The sequence below is a fragment of the Rhipicephalus microplus genome, chromosome 8 (genome assembly GCF_043290135.1).
Source record: "Rhipicephalus microplus isolate Deutch F79 chromosome 8, USDA_Rmic, whole genome shotgun sequence".
Lineage (NCBI taxonomy): Eukaryota > Metazoa > Arthropoda > Arachnida > Ixodida > Ixodidae > Rhipicephalus > Rhipicephalus microplus.
The window spans coordinates 23,001,594-23,019,036 of record NC_134707.1 but is presented as its reverse complement, the minus strand read 5'-3'; the positions used below and the strand labels follow the sequence as shown (position 1 = coordinate 23,019,036).

At 46.0% G+C, this 17,443-nt stretch overlaps 1 protein-coding gene and 1 long non-coding RNA gene across 2 annotated transcripts in view; one reads left to right on the top strand and one right to left on the bottom strand.

The window, feature by feature from the left end:
* LOC142768871 (uncharacterized) overlaps window positions 1-14,633 on the bottom strand; it is a 23,983-nt gene extending 9,350 nt beyond the window's left edge. Inside the window, exon 1 of the long non-coding RNA XR_012885510.1 lies at window positions 14,523-14,633. This is a non-coding gene — a long non-coding RNA (uncharacterized LOC142768871). The remainder of the gene's footprint in view (window positions 1-14,522) is intronic.
* On the top strand, window positions 8,964-17,443 carry LOC119165743 (uncharacterized). The gene is made up of 4 exons (XM_037417822.2): window positions 8,964-9,157; window positions 11,275-11,455; window positions 16,522-16,663; window positions 17,157-17,443. The coding sequence occupies exons 1-4, from the start codon at window positions 9,067-9,069 to the stop codon at window positions 17,244-17,246; spliced, it is 504 nt and encodes a 167-aa protein (XP_037273719.2). The 5' UTR covers window positions 8,964-9,066; the 3' UTR covers window positions 17,247-17,443.

Genomic DNA, 17,443 nt, shown 5'->3' with positions numbered 1-17,443 from the left:
AGAAACAATGGACGCTAACCCGACGTGAAGCGTGTTCCATAGGAGTACATATGTAATGTTCATAAATTGAAATGCCCAGCATTGCGACCACAATTGACGTTTCGCCAAACTTAAGCCTGCGCAGGGCCCTTTTCCGAAGTAGTTTCGAAACCTGGCGTCGTTCTGTGGTGGAGCACTTCTCTGCCACGCGGAATGTTCGTGGGTTCGATTCCTGTTGTGGAGTGCTGCGATATGGACGGCCGGAGAGAAAGACGGCGCGAGCCCAGCATCTCGGAGGCAATGATAATACCTGGGGTTTTGTGTCCCAAACTTTACGATGCGGTTATGAGAGAGGCCATTGTGCAGGACTCGGGAAAGTTTTGACCATCTGGCGTTTTTTGACGTGCGCTGACGTCACGCACCACGTGGGCTTCTACCGGCCTCCGTCAAAAATGCATCCGCCACGGCCGGTGTCGAACCCGCGACCTTGGCGTCAGCACCTTAACTGCTACACCACCACGGCGGAGGAAAAAAATCCAAGGTTGATTTAATGAGAACCATTCAAAAAAAATTCTTTGGAGAGTGAATAACAATGTGGTTAATTTAGTTCTGACCGCGTATTTTATCACAACGTGCCAGTAGTCTCACGACTGTGATTCTTTCTATAATGAGCATATAGGTATACTTTCGAGATATATCTCTGTTTTTCAATTAAGGACGAACGGCGGAATATGTGTTAATTACTTTGGTATTACAGTCTCACTGCGTTAGAAGCAAAACATTGTAGCTTTTCGCTTAAAGCAGCGGTCTTTCTCATTTCTACAGATTATGCCACAAAAATGTTGTGCTCTGCGCGCGAGGTATTTCTGCGATTCAGTGCGCAGTACCATTTCAGTATTTTTTTTTCAATGAATAAACTTTATTAGGGCATAACACACGTAGGTTTTACTCGTGAGGTAAGGCAAAAGGACTTCAACCTCCTGTCTACGCTTCACCTTGCTGGGACTGCTCAGACAGCGGATTTGAAAGTTAGAATTTAACTGGATCGTAATCAATCCACAAGAACATAATCACCAGTGCATTTAGAACACGATCACTAAATACAGAAATAACATAATAACATCTAGTAATGGCAGAGTAAGTGGAATACTTAGTACCAAGTACCATTAATGCAGCAAGCAATCATAAAAACTCCTACGCAACACATCCTGTCCCGAAGCAAGAAACATGTTCATTAATAAATGTTTGAATTGACAAATTATTGATGATTGATTGATATGTGGGGTTTAACGTCCCAAAACCACTATATGATTATGAGAAACGCAATTGACGAATTATATTAAGGTTTGGGTTTCAGTTTATTATTTTCATATAAAGCTTACATTACTTCATAATTGAACAGAAAACTGACTGGCTGACTGAACAGGTTTGATTATTTGATTGATTTGTGGGGTTTAACGTCCCAAAACCACGAATATGATTATGAGAGACGCCGTAGTGGAGGGCTCCGGAAATTTAGACCACCTGGGGTTCTTTAACGTGCACCCAAATCTGAGCACACAAGCCTACAACGTTTCCGCCTCCATCGGGCATTCAGCCACCGCAGCCGGGATTCGATCCCGTGACCTGCGGGTCAGAAGCCGAGTACCTTAGTCACTAGACCACCGCGGTGGGGTGACTGTTAAGTTTATTTGGTCCTGAGAAGGCGATCGCACCTTAAGGGGCCTCGTGAGCGGTCCGTGCCCATGATGGGACCGGGAGTTTTTTAACTCGACGTTCAGGTCATGAGCCCTCTGGACGGCCCAGAACTGGTCGTCCTTGTGGGGACAGTCCTTTTCTGTGGTTGGACACCCGTCGGACACGCGCAACTCGGGGCATTGCCACAGCGTGTGTTGTAAGATGCATCGCGATGTACCGCCTCGGGTGCATCCCGCGGCCTTAGTTCGCTTGTGAATCTTGCATAAACTGCCGGTGAAGGATATGTTCCTGTTTGTAGGAAACGGAAGGAGTGCTTGTGGTTGTATAAGTCGAGGATGCGCTATCGTTTCGAACAGCGAGAGTGCACAAAGGTGTACAATTTCTGGTTACTTCTAAGTTTTATTACATTCAGGTACCTGTTACACGGGTATATAGTTTCGTAATCGATGATTTGCATACCACGCTTCGTGTTTAGTTTTTTTCACGACTGTACTGACATGCGGCACACATCAAATCGCGCGGCAGTAACGAACCAGTTAGGCACAAAAATGTGATGTGATGTACATGAGTCGGGTGTCTCATCTTAGTGCCTCTGGGGTTTTTCTCCCCCCTATTTTGACAGCGAAAGCTGTTATGAGATCAAAGCAAGGGTCACGTGTGCCGTAGTTGTCCGCTGGCGCCGGTGTACGCAGTCACAATCACGCGAAGTGAAAAATAAAGAATAGAATGAAAAACACCAAGGTCTTGATGATATTTCACATCAGGTCGTCTGAGTGCCAGCCCAGTGTTCTACTACTACTACTTCTTTCTCTCTTCCTTCCTTCCTTCCTTCCTTCCTTCCTTCCTTCCTTCCTTCCTTCCTTCCCTCTTCCTTCCTTCCTTCCTTCCTTCCTTCCTTTCTTTCTTTCTTTCTGTCTTTCTTTCTGTCTTTCTTTCTTTCTGTCTTTCTTTCTTTTTAGTTTATGAAGAACAATTACAAAATTGTCCAAGGAGACATGGAAAAAGGTGAAAATTGCCTGACTGTGCCGTGCCACCCATACAGCAGCTTGAAACTGAGCCACTAAGTGCTTGAAACTACTGATCCACTTAAGTGTTTAAAACTCCCGACATCAAACCTTGAGCAGGTTTGATGTCGACAAAGGAATCGAGTTATTATGAGTAATAGAGCGTTTTAGAACCGCCAAGGAACACTCAGGTGTCAAACAATGCGAATTGCATACCAAGTGGGTCGTCGTATGCTCCAACCCATTACTTAAGCTCCACATAAATTATTTATCATTGTCAGTCACAGGATAATAAATATTGTACAAAATCACTTGCAATTGTGTAGCAGGTACCACGCTTCTTCAGAGAAATGACGAAGATTCTTCTTCTCATCCTCTTACGACTCATACCCAATAGAGGAGATTGGCCAAGTAGTAGGTGAATTTTTTCAGTATTTTCTTTGGCATACTACTAATGTAAGCTAAAAATAAGTAATATCACAAACTTAAGTACGAAATTTTAGTAATGAAATATATAAAGGATGAAAAATTGAGCTAGATATACTTTTCGACTGACTGATGAATTGCTCTATGGCGTAGAAAACATCCCTTTGACTCTGGCCCAGAATAGAGGCGCCAAAAAAAAAAGAACAACTGATTCTGATATTCAAAAACCCAGATTTCGAAGAGACGGTGCTATGAATCAACTGACGACAGGATAGAGAGTAATCACTAATAACTCCCTACTACACAAAAGTTATGAAGATTTGTGGCGTAGTGGGTACCCTACGAGTGTGCTTACAGTAGTTGCTCAAAGAGCGTTTAGGAATCGGTCTGATAGGTCCAGCTTTAGCTGCGACTATGCTGCGAATTGCGTGCATGCATGGTGGTTTTTTGTTGTTAAAAAACGGCACTGACATATGAATGTTCGGAGCCGGTATGATTAACATTTTGTAGTTATATATTCGTTCACATTGATCCACGTGCGATGAACTTTCGTTTAGACTTGACGATTCTACAACTGTCCTGATATTATTAGGCCTTCACCAAGGCCACCGTCACGACCTTGCTTTTCTGCAAAATAGCAGCTGGGCATTTACAGCGCTTGTAGGAACAGTTGGCGCAGAGAAAAACGTATGTATTTAGACCGAATACACTGACCAGGTCGAAAAGAAAAAAAAAAGATCGCCAAAAAAGAAAGATAAGCCAAAAAATCCCGCCATCTTCGTGAAGTAAATGATGATGAGTGGGGCGATGCTGCAATTATAAGCTGCATCATAGAAAGTGTCGAGATGCCGATATAGGGTTGACCATACATACACTTCTATACTAGACGTTTATTTTTTACATATCGGTGTGATTATGCACACTCATATCACAGGGTATTTATTGATTTGTATATCGATGAAATTATATTCAAGGACTACACCAATGATTACAAAGCAGGGGGGTGCGTTTTTTTTTTTTTGAAGATTACAATTTTGTGGTGGGGGAAGTAGGTGGCGAGATGATCCTGCGAAGTTGCAGCGTTGGCACGGGACTGGTCGTCGCGGATGGAGGCGATGCTGGAGAGGTTGTTGCCAAGGAAAGAAGGAAGAAAGTAAAGTAACTTTACTTTGGTCCGGCGGAACGTGACTGGGTCACGCACTCCGCTCAGTCTGACGTTGGGACCTATGCTGCCACAGTTATCACAACATCGGCTTGTGGTACGCCCCAAGCGGTACATGTAGCGGTTCGTGTATGCCACGTTCAATCGAAAACGCTGATGTGACGTCTCTGGGTGGCGAGGGAATTAGTGGGAGAGTTTCGCACTCAGTTTTGGGTTAATACAACAGAGTGAGGTTGTTGTCAAACCACAAGTGGTCGCATACCTTATAGCTGTGGCCGAACGAGTGATCAAGTAAGTTGCGCTTGAAGCGCGCGTCGGCGCCACCAAGCTCAGTTATGGCCTGACCACACGTACCGGTTGCAGAGGGTCACGTGACTTTTTGGCGCAGTGCTGCAGCGTGCTCTCTCCCTACGTGGGGGGAGCACGTTAAACGCACGTTAAAGAACCCCAGGTGGTCGAAATTTCCGGAGCCCTCCACTACGGCGTCTCTCATAATCAAATGGTGGTTCTGGGACGTTAAACCCCACATATCAATCAATCAATCAATTAATCAATCAAGAAAGCCACGCGCCGACGCGCTGCAACAGGTACGTGTGGTCAGAGCTTTAGTTATCGCTTCCGGCGCTTGACCATTGCTTCCCACGCCCGCTCCAATGGGCGACCGGTAAAATGGGCAATCGCAGAGAACTGTGGGATACGACAGCTACCGGTTCGACGCTCCACACGGGCCAGCAAGCAGTACGCACGCATTTTTGTACTGATCCGTTAAAAAAAGAACCTCTCCATGCAATGCTTTAGAAGTTTTTTTTGTTGTTTTTGTGTACCGTGACTGTGACGATTACAAGCTAGGAAAGCCATGAACGGTCAGGAAACTTTTTTTTTATCGCTCTAAAACGATCTGTCATGCTTTTATGCTGCTCGTAGGTACTGTCAGTTTGACTAACAGATCAGTCGATAGAAAAAACAGTTTTCGTTGTGAGATAAGTTACTGCAGATAAAAAGTCACCCTTGTAAAGATCTCAAGGGATGGGGATGACTGTAGCAGTGTGCTAAAAGTTCATTTCGGGATCGCTGCTTCGGCCGACATCGCCAGTCGATCGGCATGAAGCGCAGCACTTATTGAGCGCGTTGAGATATATTTTTCTAGCCTTCAGCACGTTATAAGATGCATTCTTTAGTCAAAGCCAGATGCTTATTTGAACGCTGATTTTCGTCAAGCTGCGCGACACGGCGGCACATAAAGAATACAGTCAGACATAGACGGCGCCGAATAATCGAAACCCTGCGCTTGTTTAACACACTTCTTCCTTTAGGTGCCGTCCTGGCGCACAATTTTACCACGATAATTGCAAATGAACTCGTCCAACGCTTCATCTAAACTTAGTGTTGAGGGAAGCTTTCGCGTTTTTTTGTCATATATATGGGTGCAATGACCGGCGCTAATCTCGTATGACAGGTAGATTTTGCCCGTTCGCTTCCATAATATCTTTGCTAGGCGCACCTGCGCGACAATTTATTTCTCAATATGATATTCACAGAAAACTCATGCGTATGCTTTTTTTAGTGTGGAATACACACGTACCTGTGATAAAATGGTTTTCGCACACTCTGGCTTCAAAGTTTCGTACTCAAAGGCTACCTAGCTGTCGCTGTGGCTTTCAACACAGTGGCAGCCCAGCTCGTTTTTCTGTCTTTATTACATCAGAACTGATCCCTGCGTTGGCCTTGCACGCTCGAGTTGGAGCAGCCAACGGCTGAACAACCGACCATGGTTTATCAGGACGAAGGTAAACGGGCGACCGCACGCGCGAATCCTGAATAATCTGAGGCTTGCGGCGAAGCGGTTTGCCGTCGTGTATTCTTCTCGAACCGGAAGCCGGTAGCAGACGGTGCATTCTGCAATCCCTCGCTCTTTTAATGGTCAATTATTCGAGGTACTCTTGCGGCTGCTTGCGTGCCGTCTCTGCTTCTCGGGCTCTCCCTTCGGCGTACGCTTGTTGACAAGCTCGGTTAGCTTCAGTTGCGCGAGCCTTCGATGCTGCCGCCGCCTCCGAATCGATGCTGGGACTGACTGACTAGTTGCTGCCAATGCTGGCGTCTTCGGTCTCGCGAGCTCTCACCGCGAGGTCGAGAGAGAGAGAGAGAGAGAGAGTGTGTGTGTGTGTGTGTGTGTGTGTGTGTGTGTGTGTGTGTGTGTGTGTGTGTGTGTGTGTGTGTGTGTGTGTGTGTGTGTGTGTGTGTGTGTGTGTGTGTGTGTGTGTGTGTGTGTGTGTGTGTGTGTGTGTGTGTGTGTGTGTGTGTGTGTGTGTGTGAAAATTCACAGCATATCCATGGAGTGAATGATGATGAGTGGGGCGAAGCTTCCGTCTGTTCGTGTCTGTCTGTCTGTCTGTCTGTCTGTCTGTCTGTCCGTCCATCCATCCATCCACTCCTATCACACTAGAGCACACATCGGAGTAGAGGAAGGGCCGTAGCACTATCGGAACGCTAGCGGACGGATGGATGGGCGTTTCGCCCCTATCATCATCATTCACTCCGTGGATATGCTGATTTCTTATTATAACAGTGCCATCTATCCTCTTTATTCGTCAACTATACTAAAACAACTAACGTCATCCAGTGATATTATATTCAAGGACATATACACACCGCGCCATCTAGTAAGCAGTTCTTGAAACTAACTAGAAGTGGCCACTAACACATACTATGAGAGAGCAGGGACCGACCCGCACCCTAAGGAGCTTCACCCCTAAAACATTGATTGATGGATTGATTCGATTGATATGTGAGGTTTAACGTCCCAAAACCACCATATGATTATGAGAAACGCCGTAGTGGAGGCTCCGGAAATTTCGACCACCTGAGGTTCTTTAACGTGCACCCAAATCTGAGCACACGAGCCTACAACATTTCCGCCTGCATCAGAAATGCAGCCGCCGCAGCCGGGATTCGAACCCGCGACCTGCGGGTCAGCTGCCGAGTACCTTAGTCACTAGACCACCGCGGTGGGGCGCCCCTAAAACGTTTATTCACAGAGAGGTCGCAGGGTCACAGTAACCTCTTAAACAGTGTATTCCTTTTGGTAATCTACTGGGAAGTTTAGTCAAGCTCAAAAGATATATTTAGGGCCCTCTACTTTTTGACATGGTAAATAAGTTGACTGAATCGTTTGTTAATTGATTGATGATATCTGTGGGCACCAGCTCATAATATTTAAGAGCTGGCCCGAAGTAGCCAAAACTTGCCGTGATGAAACCGGAACTTTAAATTTTGATTTTATGAAGATAACCACACGTACCGCTTGCTCATTCACAAAAGCTTTGGTTCTTTACAGGGCAGACATGTACACCATTTATACTGTGGAGTTATCTACTGTGTGCACTTCTTTCTTAAAGAGGTCATCACTCAACAATTAGCTGTTTTCGGCGAAAAACGAAGGTAGAGGGTCAAATTTGCTTGTACACGTGTGGAAACTGGAGTGTGAAAGATTAATTCTAAAAGAAGCCGTGGAAGTCTTCGGCTGTAAACTTCGCCCGCCACCGGTGACTGCCATTTTGCCGTGATGTGCGTGACGTCACAAATCGATGGTAGCAGTACCGTAGTCTGCTACCAAACGCCACCTTCGGGCCTTCGGCACGCGGTCAGTGTGTTCCCTGTGTTGCGAGTGTTGCTTGCCACGTGGCCCGCACGTGTCGCAAGTGTTGCGAAGTGGTACCGGTACCATCGCCATGTCGTCGGCACCACCATCAGCTGAAGATTCGGGCAATGATTCATCGAGCAGCAAAAGCGACGATGATACCGTGTACGCTACCCATTTTGATTTCGACCATATCGTTACGAGCTTGAGCGACGAACAAAGCGTCGAAGATGGGGCAAACCCAGATGCAAACGACCTCGCTGTTGTGGCAGACGTTGCTGACGGCCTTCCGCAATGGTAAGCAGCTTTATCTCAAGCGTGTCAGGTTGATAAGCGAGCTTAACGACTAGGAGACACTGCATTCGCGAGCACTCTTTGCGCAATGGAATTGGTAAAGGGGGCATATTTTTGTTTGCTTCAATACGTGCACGCCCGACTTAATAAGTGGTGGTAACAATGCTGCACGTACTGACCATTGCTTTTGCATTTGTTCTGAATATTCAAAACATTATCTGAAGTGAACGGCATGCACTCAGTGCGACGCTAGTACAATTTCAGCTCTGTACACTATGGCATTCCACAAAGCAGCATGGACGACGTGGTAGCATTGCTTCAACCACTGCAAGTCATTCAGTTCCAGTGGCACAGTGCACAACGCTGAAACAACTCGATTGCAAGCACAGCTACCCATGAAACACAATCGCCCTCCGTACTGCACACCATGCAGAAGCTCGCAGAGCAAGCAGTTTGTTACGTCACGGCTAGCGAGCGCGCCAGTGTTGTCCGACCACCAGGCCGCTCGCTCGTTTATAAAAATATTTAATTATAAACTACCGGCACGGCCGGATGCGCTGAAATTTCGCCAGATTGTTTGTGAACGTACACGGACCAATCCACACTGCACAGATTACGGTCGAAAGTTGGGTGTCATGACCCCATTAACGTGTATGCATATGCAGGGTAAAGAGGTGCGCGCATGAATGTTGAGAAGGTTGATGTCGTTACTCGAACGGTACATCCTGTGGAAAATTGTGCAATGCAGACGAACGCTTTCAGCAACGGATGTGCTGCCGTGTATAAATTGTGTGACGAAGACCGCGGAAATCACTGGCAGCTGAAACGTTGTTTTACTGGCGCGGTAAACAGATTCCGCAACACTTATGTTCAGTATGATTACTGGTGCCTTTGTTTTAGCTCTGCTGAAACTTGTGGCAGGGTCAACGCAAACTCCAAATGCCACGTACTGCTCAGGTATGTTCCTCTAAGAATGAAATTCGCACAGGCTAACCTTCCTGCTTTCCTCTTTTCGATTTTTTTTCTTTCTCACTGGGGAGTTTATGCTGCTTGCTTACATCTTTCCTACCAGGTCATCTGAGTGCCATTTGTATGAATCTGTCGCCCCTTCACAGCTTGCTCATAATTACTGTCTTAAGATGTGTCAAAAACGAAGAGTTATAGTTTTCTTGAAATGCAGCACTGTGAGATACGAGGAAACCACCTAAGCAGTTATGGGCCCAGGGGGACGTAAAGCGGGAGAATAATTATCGCTGTCAGCCACCACATTAGCTCTGAGAGAGAGAAAGATAAAGAAGCAAGGAAAGGCAGGGAGGTTAATTAACCAGACGCATGTCCGGTTTGCAATCCTGCACTAAGAGAAATTAATAAATGGGAGAAACGAGATAGGAGAGAGACAGAAGAAAGGTACATACAATCATGAGCACACTCGGAGGAGCAATCGCAGTCTACAAGCGGTCGCTCATATTTGTTGTGTTTAGGTATTGCACTAGCGCTTTGGTCGCTTATTATTAAGATCCCTGAATTTCCTGCACCAGAAAATGGTCTAGAGTGCAGTTGGTTCAAAATCATCCGGAGATGGCATCACTGGGTGTCGCAGCTGTACAGGACGTTTTCGATGGTCTCTTGAGCTCCGATGGAGTCCCATGTAGGGGTGCGCGCCATACCAATGTGAAACAAGTACGCCTTTGTGATTGCAACACTCAACCAAAGGCAGAGTAACAGTGTCGCATGGGAGGAGGAAAGTTGCGATGGCAGCTTGAGCGAACTATCCAATTGATATAAGTGACACCGTTGGAAGCTGGTGGACGACCCAAACGTGCGAGTAAGATCTCGAGCCAGCAAGTAAATTTGTCCTGCCGCATCAGTCCCTGGTTGAACTATTAACTTTAGAGAAGCTGTAGCAAAGGGGCACGTTTGAATTGAAAACTCGGAGGCAGCGTTTCCACACATTTCCACTTGCGAGAATTCCTTTAGTTCTAGTGCGTCGGCGACTCGGGATATCCAGCTGCAATTGAAAACTGAGCACTGGTGCAAAGCTCGTCCCCGATGTCGCGCAGGAATTTCATGTGCCGTTTAATCTCACAATTTGATCGAAGGTATACACGAAGGTGAGAACAGCTACCCTTTTACCACCGGTTGGTGGTAGGCAGCAATGACTGCTCCTCACACGAAGGAAGAATTGCGCCAACCCTCACCGATTTGCATGCGTTTTCATTGAAATCGCGATCACCATTTGCAACAAAATGGTTCAATGCGCAGACATGCTAGAATGATTCTTCTAAGTGATCAGTAGGCAAACAACTTTATTCATTCATGAAAGAAACATGTGAGGAGGTTGTGTGTGGGGATCTGAAGAAAGGAAAATGATGATACCTCGGGTCGCTCTAGATGGTTGGACACCTCTGTGCTTCAGGACCCCTCTGGAACTTCGTAGATATGTAATTGCCGACATCTTATCACTAGAAACGTGCCCCCTTGCTGCAGTCACTAGAAAAAATTGATTATTGTATAATAGTTAGTCAGGCTTTTGGCAGCGATGATTATATTTTACTTAATGGCCCCTTGGATTCATAACTGCGTTGCAAAGGTAGTTTTGACGTTCTTCCCGGTGCGCCATTTAAAAAAAACATGTCTCTACAAGAACACCTTGCAGAGTTTATTAACGACTCCCTATATGCGATGCAGCCTGTCTTTCATCGAAAAAGTGTTTACCAGTGTCAGTCCAAGTAGCAGGTCTCACTGCTCTAATTGACGAGCTGCATAAACGCCAGCAATGCTGGAAAAAGCCCCGAAGTGTTCAAGCAACGCTGGGCTGAGCCACCTTTGTGCATGAAAACAAATGCAAAGAACAAGGAAGTACACGCCACTCGTGCAAGAGAAAAGTATGAACGTTAGATAGGCGTTTCACTTCTATATGAGCATTCTTTGTGATCCAAGTACTAAGCTTGCTGCTCATGCACAATGGCGGACATTGGCTGTTTTTTGTGCACATGTACAGATGGCGCAGCAACAAATTCTTTTTTTTTTCAACACGTCTATGGTGCTTTGTTTCATGCCTGCTCAATGAACAGGAAACTCGGAGGACGTCATCACCATGAAAGACCTCACAATCTACAACGCGGCGATCGGCGAAGAGATGTCCTTTGAATACACTCTAGAAGTAAGCCGGGAGGTGGATGACGACCCATTAGCCTTATTCTCAATGACGGCCGAAGGGGGCGGAGTGCCGTGCTACGAGAACATCGGATCATGGTAAGCTTGCAAAAAGGCATAAGGCTAAGAAGATTGCTGAGTAAATCCGGTTATGAACCAAAAAGTTATCATTCTTCATAAATAATGCAGACGCGTAAAGGAGTACTTTGAAGTGAATAAAGATTGAATTGACTTTCATAAACCGAAAAGATACAAAAATGTACACGTGTACGAGAAGCGTCTTGATTTTTAGAACCAAGCTAGTTTGCCAAGTTTGGATCCGTGAGTAAAAATTTGCAATGAGAATTTTATAATAAGTAGAGCACAATTTTAACACCATTTTGATGCAGTTGAGTGACAATATGTATTTGAATTAGACATATTTTCATAGACGTCCTTGTTATATTGTTTCAGGTTAGCACGAAAATGTTAGCCTTGTTCCACGAAGTGCAACCAACGCTTGATTGATTGATATGTGGGGTTTAACGTCCCAGAAATTTCGACGACCTGGGGTTGTTTAACGTGGGCCCAAATCTGAGCACACAGGCTGGCGGCATTTTCGCCTCCATCGAAAATGCAGCTGTCGCAGCCTGTATTCGATCCCGTGACCTGCGGGTCAGCAGCCGAGTACCTTAGCCACAAGACAACCGCGGCGGGGCATGCAACCAACGCTACACAGCCATAGTTTTGTAGATACATTTTTAAGTGCGGTACAGTTTAGGGACCAAGGCTGTCCTATGCTGGCGTTGTCGCATCCTGTAACACAGGTGGAACCGCGTATAGCACATTTTCATGTGTGGTATGCTGAGCACGCTCGCACCCAGGAGAGGGCTTCTCACTCTTCTTATTTGAGCACCTTGATGATGATACTGGGTGTGGAGCCCTTAAAGCCGTTCCACGCGCTTCCCGCACAGCCGCAACACACGTGCCGGGACCCCTGCCGCACGCAAGTGGGGGACAAATAAGCCAATTGGCGACGCTGTGGAGGGTGAAAGAGCGTCGCCCATTGGATTATTTGTCCCCCGCTTGCGTGCGGTAGGGGTCCCGGCACGTGCGTTGCGGCTGTGCGGGAAGCGCTTGGAACGGCCCTTAAGGGGCCTCGGCTCCCGGACGCCATCGTGTGCCCCGGCTAGAGTAACACGGGCAAAACAATGGGTGCTTAGATATATTTAGTCACAGTTTAAGAACATCTCGACACACGCAATCGCGACGCGACCAAATGCATGTTGCTGACCGTTGCCTGGAGTTTGTCAGACAATTTTTTTGTGTTCTAAGATATTGTTTAATTAGATACCTTTAATTAACTAACTTTTGAAGGAACGAAAATAGATAAAAAATTTCAATGAGAAAGTTGTAGATCGCTTGCAAAACATCTGATTAGACAGTTTGGCACTCTATATTTGCTAATTATTAGTGATTTTCCATTGACTACAAATGCCCGCGAAATAAAAAAAAATTCCACGTGACAGACCCACTGGCGTGCACACACACGCCGTGAATCTGGTGCTGTCTAACGTTCTGCCTACGAACGATACGCTTCCCTCGCACCAATTCATGACAGCGATAAGCAGTCACAGCGGTTATCGCTTTTGTGGCCGAGACAGCCCAATCGGGCAAATGCTGCGGTCATTCGTATACGCGGAACGTTAGTGAGCACTAGAATCATCGTGGGCACAGGCGCGCGAGCGGGTTTGTCACGTGGTATTTGCCACTGAAATACCATGATGACAGCCCGCGTTCTCGTTTCTGAAGCGTATCACATCTACAACGGCGGTGACGCTGTTGCAAGCCTTTCCTCGATGTGTGTCCTGCCGGAGGATTAAGCATTTCTGTCCAATTGGGGATCTTTATTGCCTCTACGCAGGTAGAGCCTCCATTTTTTGTTTTTTTTTCTGTTTGATTGAGATAGTGGTGGAGGTATGGACGTTGGTATATATATGCTGTATGCAAGAATAAATTACAGTAGGTTGTTCGGTCAGCGCCGTCGTCTGTTTCCCTTCGTCAACCCGTCTTATTAGCCCTGTTTTCTCCTGGAAACCACTAGTAGAAGCTGCGCATTTTTTTACAGCGAAATCTGTTATGAGATCAGAACACGGGTCTCGCGTGGTGCCGTAGTTGTCCGCCGCCGCTGCCGGTGTCCGTAACCAGAATAACAAAAAACTTAAGTAAATAAAAAACACCGATGACAAAGTGGAGTTAGAGCCCGGGTCCACTGCGTGCCAACCCAGAATTCTACCACTGAGCCATGGCAGTGCTTGGCTAAGGCAGGATTGATGTCGGGAAAGGAGTCGCGTTACTATGAGTAATAAAGCGTTTTAGAACATCAAAGGAGCAGCCAGGCGTCACACAATGTGAATTGCGTAACGAGTGGGTGGCCCAATGTTTCGATCCATTAGAAAACTTGCTTGTGATCACTTAACTGTGGCGCTTACCCAGTTCAGGCATAATTCTTAACCGTCGTCAGACACTGCATAAAAAATTGCACAAAATTCTTAACAAGTGTGTAGCAGATGCAACGTTTCTCCAAAGAATGACGAAGGATAGCATAGTGAATGGTAGCCTACTACACAAGAATTATGATTATTTATGGCACAGTGAGTACCCTGCAGTGTGCTCTGAAAGGCCACTCTTCTAGCTTTCGTTCTGATTGTGCTAAGCGTTCCGCGCGGGCCGGGCGTTTTTTTAAGGGCCCATTTCAAAATGCTTTCTTTCACGCTTCAGATTTCAAGAGCAGTGTTCCATGGGACTGATGTAGCCGCGCGTGGTCAGTTACGGGATGTCAAAGCATTGGAATTGTCACAGACAATTGTACACTGCTTGACAATACAATCGGTGACGGGCACGAAATGGCCAGATATACAGCCGTCATACACATATTAGTTGAAAATAGGGGATGTTCGTAATTCTTGGGGCTCACATCACACTGGGTTCATCCGCCATATTTTTGTTGGGCGCAGTCAGAGAATCGTCAGCTATAGCGTCTCTGAGAGGCAAAGCTGCAGCCGTTGGCATCGCTTTCAAACACAGAAACTGGGGTCGTTTCATTCGTCATCCAGCACTGAACGATCAGCGAACCTCACCGTGCGGCCACATATCAAGGAAAACAGATTGTTGGAGTTAAACTCACCTGGACGGCTGCTGCTGGAGGTGCGCCCTTTCGCACTGCCGAACTGTAGCTTACGCACACGTACGCTTCAGGTAGGCGCTCAAGTAAAGCGTTGGTTGCAGAGGAGGTGTGACTGTCAAACTTCTTAGATAACTTTGCGCTGCGATAAATTTTTTTTGTATCTCCTTACTGCGGTAATACACGTGTGTCATAAACATTCGTCGGACACTGAAACCACGTGCACGTCATTTCTGCGTGATCTGTGCAGTGGTGTGCTGCTTTCCTCGGCGCATTTACTTTGCAGCAGCCTCATGGGTATCTCTTTACCATGTGTCGTTGTTTTTTTTTTTTCAAAATAAACGAGGCATTGGCACGTGCTCGAGTGGTGGCCTGCAAACCGAAGTATTCATTTCACGTTACAACTGTGCACGAAGAGAGCGACCAAGTAATGTTTTTATTAATCTATCGTGCGGACTTGGTATTTTAGTTCTGGTTTTCTTGAACACTGTACATGCTTATTATTTCCGAGCAAGCAAATTTTAGAATACGTTTACGATTTAAAATGTCTTAAGATTACATCACCTCGCTAGTGGATATAGCAGCCGGTTTGATCTATTTTCGTTTTAGGATCGCAAGAATTGCAAGATTGCAATCGGGCTTCAAAAATACTGCCTTAATATTGCACCGAAACATTACGCAAGCTGTAAGCTCGATGCTTATCGAAGCAGTGAAACTTACAGCCGGGCCGCTTCATATTCTATTCACGACCCCTTTAACTGTACCAGACTGGATTCCCAGATAAGGCAAGTGGGCGATATAAAGCGTGGAAATTTGATGGGCAGATTTCATTGAGAAAAAGGCAGAGAGGTCAACCAGAATTGTAGCATCCGGTTTGGTATACCGTGCACATAAGAGAAGGGGGAAGAAAGATGAGAATGAAAGGAAAAAGCAAAGTATACGCGCGAAGAAAGAAGGGCGGGGGTGCTATAGCCTATTCAGTAGGCCATTACCACGCGAAAAGGTCAATAAGGCGTTGAGTGATTCTCTGTGCGAAGACGGATCGTGCCGGCCTTCGAGCACTGAGTGTTATGACAAGGGTTTGTCAAACAAGGTGGGCCAACGCAGCAGCTGGCGCTATTCTGTGCGCGCTGTAGTGGGAGCAAGGACACTATGTGCTCTATTATTTCATTGCTGCCACAATGATCGCAAACAGTACTTGGTAGATGACAAAAGCTTGAGGAAATAGTGTGTCCTCAGGGAGTACGTAACTGGGCTGATTTACAAATCGTAAAAGAGGCGCAGTCCGGTTGGTGACGATACTCTATTTTAAAGACAATAGTTTTTCTTGGGGACCTTCGAATTTTGGTCTGCCTGTCTGTTGGTCCGTGGTAACGATCCCCCTAATGGCACCAAACGATACCTCAAACGGCCAACCCTGCACGCAGTGCCAACCACTATTGCTCAAGTTTGAGCGTTCATACTTGTGCGATCGCCAATTAAAAAGCAATTATTGCACATATCTGAGGCACCATAACAACACTTCGTTGTTTTGTATGTGTGATTTATACTAGAAAAAGCACACGCAAGTAATTCTAAGGATTGTAGCGTTTATCACGCTGCGCTGACAGTGCAACGCGATGCTCAAAAATGCAAGTGTTTCCAACGCTTTGCTAAGACGACACAGTGGTGGCACCTGCCCGTCGCTTCGCACTCTACTCCTTATCGCCTCCAAAACAGGCACGCCTCTTTCTCCGTGGGCGCGCACGCCTTCTTTCGTTTTCGAAGATAACTGCCAGATGGCGCTCGTGTCTAACGTGCCTTAATGTACTCATTCGCCTTCGCTGCACGGATCGAGACTCTCTAACGCAGCGCTTCGCGAATACAATTCACCGATTTCCTCACGCAGAACATCAAATAAACGTTTTTTTCACCCTCTCCACACGCAAGACTATATTCTTTCAACGCAATTTGCAGTGAAACATGCAGATACGGGGCTAATTTTTTGTTTATGGGATTTCAGCATCTACAGCCTATGCCATGGAACAACGGAGGTGGAGAAGAGAATGGGTGCTCCTTGGAACAACACGTGTCCCATTCCAGCTGGCAGCTATTATACCTATCTCAACCTCACGATTCCGGCCGATGCAAAACAGTTTCTTGAGGTAAGCGCTCACGGCAGTGGCTTCGTTTCCTAAAGTGAAGAGCCGCTTTCCTTACCTCGTAACCACCATGTTCGTAACACATTCCAACTTGTTATCGTTTTAACATCTCCTTCATGGCGGAAAGTTGCCGTATTTTTTGTCCAAGTTGATGTGTCGGAAAATGAACGCTTCTTTGGCATTTCATAAATAACTTAACGCCACTACATGCGTGCCAAACTAGCATCACAAGTTACCTGTGTTGAGCAGTTTAGTTCACGCGTGCTCATGTGTTGAAGAGAAAAAAGCTTTACGCGCTGCAGTGCCTCGACCCCCCTTTCGAAAATAATTATTAGCGCTGTACGTTCTAAAATCACGGCGTGATTGTGAGGGATGCCGCCGTAACGGGTTCCGGACATATCAACCACCTCGGATTCTTTACCTTAACGACGGGTCTTTAGCATGTTTTGTGTATATGTCCGAATGCAGTCCTTCTTTTTGCTTGTTTTTTTTTCAGGGACCCGACCTGCAAATCAAGGTCGAGTATGTTGATTCAGAAGATGACCTTGGCTGCATCAAGTTTAATGTTGTTCTCGAAGAAGCTTGAAGAAAAAAAATTATATGGCGTTTCACCAGTGGTGAGACAGATAAAAAGAGTAAATCAATAATCTGCCTGTATTGCAATGCTTGAATGCACAGCATTTGCTGTCGATAGAATTGTGTTAGTTCAGCTGCTTCATTATATTTAGGAGCTTTTCTTCATACAATAAAAAATCTGAAGGGAAATAAAGGCAATGAAAAATA

Bases quoted from the DNA above. Each gene is read 5' to 3' on its own strand.
- LOC119165743 (XM_037417822.2), top strand. From the start codon at position 9,067: ATGTTCAGTATGATTACTGGTGCCTTTGTTTTAGCTCTGCTGAAACTT. The intron at 9,158-11,274 runs GTATGTTCCTCT...CTCAATGAACAG, and splicing joins AAATGCCACGTACTGCTCAG to GAAACTCGGAGGACGTCATC. The intron at 16,664-17,156 runs GTAAGCGCTCAC...TTTTTTTTTCAG, and splicing joins ATGCAAAACAGTTTCTTGAG to GGACCCGACCTGCAAATCAA.